The sequence below is a fragment of the Loxodonta africana genome, chromosome 4 (genome assembly GCF_030014295.1).
Source record: "Loxodonta africana isolate mLoxAfr1 chromosome 4, mLoxAfr1.hap2, whole genome shotgun sequence".
NCBI classification, from domain to species: domain Eukaryota; kingdom Metazoa; phylum Chordata; class Mammalia; order Proboscidea; family Elephantidae; genus Loxodonta; species Loxodonta africana.
The window spans coordinates 86278351-86285310 of NC_087345.1; the positions used below are offsets into that span (position 1 = coordinate 86278351).

At 38.0% G+C, this 6960-nt stretch overlaps 1 protein-coding gene across 1 annotated transcript; it reads right to left on the bottom strand.

Moving 5' to 3' along the window:
• Positions 1-1423: 1423 nt before the first annotated feature.
• On the bottom strand, positions 1424-3156 carry LOC100654092 (olfactory receptor 6C1). Its single transcript, XM_003405075.3, has one exon. The coding sequence runs from the start codon at positions 2513-2515 to the stop codon at positions 1580-1582; it is 936 nt and encodes a 311-aa protein (XP_003405123.1). The 5' UTR covers positions 2516-3156; the 3' UTR covers positions 1424-1579.
• Positions 3157-6960: the final 3804 nt, after the last annotated feature.

Genomic DNA, 6960 nt, shown 5'->3' on the forward strand with positions numbered 1-6960 from the left:
CTGTATTTTATTGACTATGCAAAGACATTGGACTGTGTGGATCATAAAAAATTATGGATAACATTGAGAAGAATGGAAATTCCAGAAAACTTAATTGTGCTCATGAGGAACCTGTACTTAGACCAAGAGGTAGTTGTTTGAATAGAACAAGGAGATACCGTGTGGCTTAAAGTCAGGGTTGCATCCTTTCACCATACTTATTCAAACTGTATGCTGAACAAATAATTCAAGAAGCTAGACTATATGAAGAAAGAAGTGGCATGAGTATATTAACAACCTGTTTTATGCAGATGATACATCTTTGCTTGCTGAAAGTGAAGAGGACTTGAAGCACTTACAGATGAAGATCAAAGACAACAGCCTTCATCAAGGATTACACCTGAACACAAAGAAAACAAAAATCCTTGCAACTGGACCAGTAAGTCATCATGATAATTGGAGAAAAGATTGACGTTGTCAAGGATTTCATTTTATCTGGATCCACAATCATCTCCCATGGAAGCAGCAATCAAGAAATCAAAAGATGCATTGCATTCAGCAAATCTACTGCAGAAGAACTCTTTAAAAATGTTAAAAAGCAAAGATGCCACTTCAAAGACTAAGTTGTGCCTGACAGAAGCCATGGTGTTTTCAATCGCCTCATATGCATGTGAAATTTAGACAATGAATAAGAAAGACAAAAGAAGAACTGATTCCTTTGATTTATGGTGTTGGCAAAGAATACTGAATATACCACGAACTGCCAGAAGAATGAACAAATCTGTCTTGGAATAAGTAAAGCCAGAACCCTCCTTAGAAGTGAGGATGGTGAGACTATGTTTCACATACTTTGGGCATGTTAACAGGAAGGTCCAGTCTCTGGAGAAGGACATCATGCTTGGTTGAGAAGAGGGTCATTGAAAAAAAGGAAGACTCTTGATGAGATGAATTGACACAGTGGCTGCAAAAATTGACTCAAACATAAAACAGTTGTAAGAATGGCACAGGACTGGGCAGCTTTTCGATTTGTTGTACACAGGGTCACTATGAATCGGAACCGACCTGTTGGCACTTAACCCACCACAACCATATTAAAGTGAGTAATATTTTTTTTCTTTTTCAAATGCATTTGTATTTTTATTTAAATTGTGTGGTATCGCCCCCACCACCAATTTCCTACAGAAACTGCAAGAGAGTGAAGGAAATTTCTGACAAATATAAATGAAAATTAAAAAATTATGTTCTGTGTATAGTAAACGAAATATCATAGAGTGACTCCTAAGTTTCTAGAGATCATTGTTTTCCTAAACACAACTGAAAAGAAAATTTTCCTTTTCAAAAAAATTATTGTTGAAGAAATTGTGATTAACAAAACTGTTCAGAAGAAGGGGGAGTCGGAAAGGCATGAAAGAGATATTTTAAGTGGAATGAGAAATATATTTAAAAAATATTCCCATGAACTACATAGAAAAAAAAAAATGCATGGCCATGAATTAAAGGGAAGACATTCTGATTTTGAACAGGCTACTGAAAATCCATGTTTATTTTTATTTTTTAAATTGCCATTCAGTTTGCCTCTAATTCTTGACACCACATCTTTTCATCTGCTTGTGAAAAATACAGTCCTCCTTGCCATGTCCATGAAGGCTCGCTTGACTTGTTGATTCCTCAGGCTGTAAATAAATGGGTTCAGCATGGGAGCTACTGAGGTGTTTAGCACAGCTATTCCCTTGCTCAAAGACACCCTGTCTTTTGCTGAGGGTTTAATGTACACGAAAATGCAACTACCGTAAGAGATAGAGATGACAATCATGTGGGAAGAACACGTAGAGAAGGCCTTTGTCCTCTGACTAGTACAAGGAATTCTCAAAATTGTTCTGATGATATATATGTAAGACAGAATTATTAATGCCAACGTGAACAGTAAAGTAAACACAGCACAGGAGAAACCCATTACCTCTAGGAATTTTGTGTCTGAACAAGAAAGTTGCAGCAGGGGAAAATAATCACAGGTAAAATGGTCCAAGTTAGATCTACAGTAATCAAGCTTTAACAGCAACATGAGCGCTGGGAATATGATTAAGACTGAAGTCAGCCATGAAGAGAAGACAAGCAGTGTGCAGACTCTGCGATTCATGATAGTCACATAATGCAGGGGTTTGCAGATGGCCACATAGCGGTCATAGGACATGGCAGCCAGAAGGTAAAATTCAGTGATTCCCAAGAGAATGAAGAAAAATAACTGAGCAATGCAGTTATTAAAGGAAATGGTTTTATCTCCGCTAATAATGGTGCCCAGGAACCTGGGTATACTGACAGTTGTGAATGAAACCTCTAATAAGGAGAAATTCCTGAGGAAGAAATACATGGGGGTCTGGAGGTGGGAATCCAGCAGGGTGAGGGTGATAATGGTCAGGTTCCCAGTGATGCTGAGCATGTAGGTGATAAGTAGAAAGACAAAAGTCACAATCTGAAGCTTTGGGTCATCTGACAGTCCCAAGAGGACAAACTCTGTTATTGCTGTATGGTTTCTCATTCTTCAGTTGCTTATTTGTTTTTCTCCTGCCAGACCTATAGGAGAAAGCACAAAGAACAAAAATACATTAAGAAAAAACCCAACTATGGGGCTGGAAGTTGGCTGAGATAGTATGTTATTTCACCCTCAAGGGAAATTTAAAGCACCTACATAATGACAAAAATGCTTTATTTTCCTCTCTTTTACAGGCAAAAACTTGGGCAAATGCAAGTTACAAAATCAAAACCAAAAACTTTACATTATCACACAGCTTAGAGCAGGGATTTCAACCCAAATTTTCTGATTCTGAATACCACCTGTAAACTTTCAAGTTGTTGTTAGGTGCCATCGAGTTGATTCTGACTCAGAGTGACACCATGTATAATAGAATTAAAAACTTGTCTGGTCCTGCACCAGCCTCACAATCATTATTCTTGATCCCTTCCTGCAGCCACTGTGTCAATCCATCTCGCTAAGGATCTTCCCCTTTTTTGATGAACCTCTACTCTACCAAGCACGATGTCCTTCTCTGAGGACTGGTCTCTCCTGGTAACATGTTCAAGTACACGGGATTAAGTTTCACTATCCTTGCTTCTAAGGGTCATTCTGCCTGTACTTCTTCCAAGACAGATTTGTTTATTTTTTTGGCAGTCTATGATATATTCAATATTCTTCCCCATTACCATAATTCAGATGTATCGATTTTTCTTTGGTCTTCTGGCTTTTACATGCATATGAGGTGATTGAAAACACCATGGCTTCCTTAATCTTCAGGGTGACATCTTTGCTTTTTTATACTTTATAGTGGTCTTTTGCAGCAGATTTGCCAATGAAATGTGTTTGTTTTGTTTTTTTTCTTTAATTTCTTCACTGCTGCTCCCATGGTCTTGCAAAATTCTATCATGTGATCTTTAATATCATTTCTATCACCAAGGCTGTTAATCCAACTACCAATCCTTCTTTGTTTCCAACTTTCTCATTCCAATCACCAGTAATTATCAATGAATTCTGATTAGATGTTTGATCAATTTCAGACTGCAGAAGTTGGTAAAAATCTTCAATTTCTTCATCTTTGGCCTTAGTGGTTGGTGTGTAAATTTGAGTAATAGTCATATTAACCAGTCTTCCTTGTAGGCATATAGATATTATCCTACCACTGACAGCGCTGTACTTCAGGATAGATCTTGAAATGTTCTTTTGACAATGCACACAATGCCATTCTTTTCAAGTTGTCGTTCCTGGCATAGTAGATTATATGATTATCTGATTTAAAATGGCCAATACCAATCCATTTGAGTTCACTAATGCCTAAGATGTCAATGTTTATGTGTTCCATTTAATTTTTGATGATTTCTAATTTTCCTGGATTTACACTTCATACATTACATGTTCTGATTATTAATGAATGTTTGCAGTTGTTTCTTCTCATCTTACGTCATGCCACATCGGCAAATGAAGGTTGCACAAGCTCGACTCCATCCTTGTCATCAAGGTGGACTCTTCTTTGAGGAGGTAGCTCTTCCCCAGTCATCTTTTGAGGGACTTCCAACCTGAGGGGCTCATCTTCGGGCACTATATCAGACAATGTTACCATTGTTGTTCATAAAGTTTTCATTGGCTAATTCTTTTCAGAAGTAGACTGCCAGTTCTTTCTTCCTAGTCTGTCTTAGACTGAAAGCTCACCTGAAACCTGTCCACCATGGGTGACCCTGCTGGTATTTGAATATCAGTGGCATAGCTTTCAGCATCACAGCAATACACAAGCCCCAGAAGTATGACAAACTGACAGGCACACGGGGAAACTTTCAAGTAGACATTTCAGAAGGTTCCTCCTCAACCAGAATCTACTTGTGTCATTGCTCCCACCCCAATGAAAGTTTCTTATTCTGCTTTTCTCATTATTGTAGGTGAGTCTACGGGTATATCAATTGAAAAGACAAGTAATCAGTTAAAGGTTAAATTTTTCTCAAAAAGGTAGTTTGACATTTCTAAAAAGGTAACTCATTTATCCTTAGTCACCTATCCACTTTTGCTTTTCCAAGTGCTACTAACTCTTTGGAAGTCAGAGATAGTGAAGCCATTGCCTTGAATAATCTCAGATATTAGGAGAAGTAGGCAGCAAGAGATAGAAGACTATCTTAGTTATCTAGTGCTGCTATAATAGAAATACCATAAGTGGATGGCTTTAACAAAGCGAAACTAATTCTGTCACAGCCTAGAAGGCTAGAAGCCCAAATTCAGGGTGCCAGCTCCAGGGGAGGGCTTCTTCTGTCAGCTCTGGGGGAAGATCCTTTTCGTCAATTCTTCTATGGTCTAGGAATTTCTCAGAGCAAGGACCCCGGATCCAAAGGATATGCTCCCCTCCTGGTTCTTAATTCTTGTTGCTACGAGGTCCCTCTGCCTCTGCTCACTTCTCTCTCTTGTATCTCAAAAGAGACTGACTCAAGATACAACCTATTCTTGTAGATTTAGTTCTGTCTCATTAACATAACTGCCTCTAATCCTACTTCATTAACATCATACACGTAGGATTTATAACACACAGGAAATTCATATCAGATGACAAAATGGTGGACAATGACACAATACTGGGAATCATGGTCTAGCAAAGTTGACAAATATTTTAGAGAACACAATTTAATTCATAATGTGAGAGAAACTGGGAAGGCTTAAAACGGATTGATTGCATCTGAATCTCTGGCAATATTTCACGATGTTTCAGCCTACTTATGTATCATTATTTTTGTTCTATACAATGCATTTTTCTTTTTAAAAAAAATAATAATGAGCCTTCGTGGCATAAACAGTTCAGCATTGGGCTGTTAACTAAAAGGATGTCAGTTTGAACCCACCCAGTGGCTCAGAGGGAGAGAAACCTGGCTATCTGCTTCCTTAAAGATTATAGCTAAGAAAACCCTATAGAACAGCTCTGCTCTGTCACTCTGAGTCAAAACTGACTTAATGGCATCTAACAGCAAAAACAATATAAAATAATAGTTATTACTAATATTATTCCAGAATTATCCTTAGTCAAACAGATACATAGGTATACTCCAAAAAAAGCTGGTTTTAAAATTTTTGTTATATGTTTTTAAAATAGCATGTTTTATTTTTTTTAATAAATAAAATGTTTTACCATAGATATTTTCATAGGGAAGAGTAAGAATCTCTATGTTTCAGTCTAAGCTGCTTACTAGATCTCAAAATCACTTAATTCCTCTGTGCTTCAGTCTCTTCATCTGTAAATATACCATTTCTTTCTCTGTATGCCCTTCTACCTCATAAGGTTTTTGTGAATATTAAATGAGCTAATGAATTAAATGAGTTAATAGGAGTCCCTGGTTGTGCAAATAGTTCAATGCTTTACTACTAGCTGAAAGGCTGACCAAAAGGTTGGAGGGTCAAACCCACCCATAGGCACCTTGAAAGGTAGGCCTGGGAATCTGCTTCTGAAAGGTCACAGCCTAAATAACCCTATGGAGCAGTCTGCTCTACACACATGGGGCCACAACGAGTCAGAATCAGCTAGACAGCAACTAATTACAACAAATAAGTTAATCTATTGAAGTATTTAGAAAAATGCCCAGTATTTAGTGAAAGTGATGTAAGGATTTTCTATTGAAAAAATGTTCCTTAACCATTGAGCTGAAAACCTTTGGGATTAAGAAGATATGACCTATATAAAAGACTATGTCTAAGACAAATTTACTACCAATAGAATCCCATAGGAAAAATACAAGTAATAATTAAAAAAAAAAAGGCAGGGGGGGACGTTTTATAGTGCCTGTCTGGTCTTCTAGGCAAGTGAATCTTAGCCTTGTTCTTCCATGTCACCTACATGATGCTGACCTCTCCCATCCTGGTATTTTTCTTCTCCACCACACCACCACCATACACACACATCCCACTGCTCCCATCTCAGCTTGGATTTGATTACCGAGTTTTTGCAACATGCTAGATGTTTGTGAGATGTCAGCACTGCCACCAATGGCTACTTAGTTTCTCTGCTCCTCGTCAGTAATACAAACCTTTTTGAGAGTGATTGTGAGGCTGGAATGAATAATATATGTGGATGTAGGTAGCCTGTAGGTAGCACATTGTAATGATAACCATAATCAAATCCCTTCTTACTCAACACAGCAATAGGTTTTGTATCCGTTGCATGGGCTTCCATAAAGACCTTATAGCCATGCTTCCCAAACCCATCACACTTAACATACCAAGTGCCAAAATCTGTGAATCCTCTCACTACCATGTGTATTCTTGAAAGTTGGGACAGTGTCTAATTGCCAAAATGATTGCAACATAATCCAGTATTTATTATATGTTGTGTTGTTGTGGGCCAGAGTCAATTTCCACTTGTAGTGACCCTATAGGGTGAAGTAGAACTGTCCCATAGGGTTTTCTAGGCTGTAATCTTTCATGGGAGCCCTGGTGGTGCAGTGGTTTAATGCCAGCTGCTAAAC

Bases quoted from the DNA above. Each gene is read 5' to 3' on its own strand.
- LOC100654092 (XM_003405075.3), bottom strand. From the start codon at position 2,515: ATGAGAAACCATACAGCAATAACAGAGTTTGTCCTCTTGGGACTGTCA.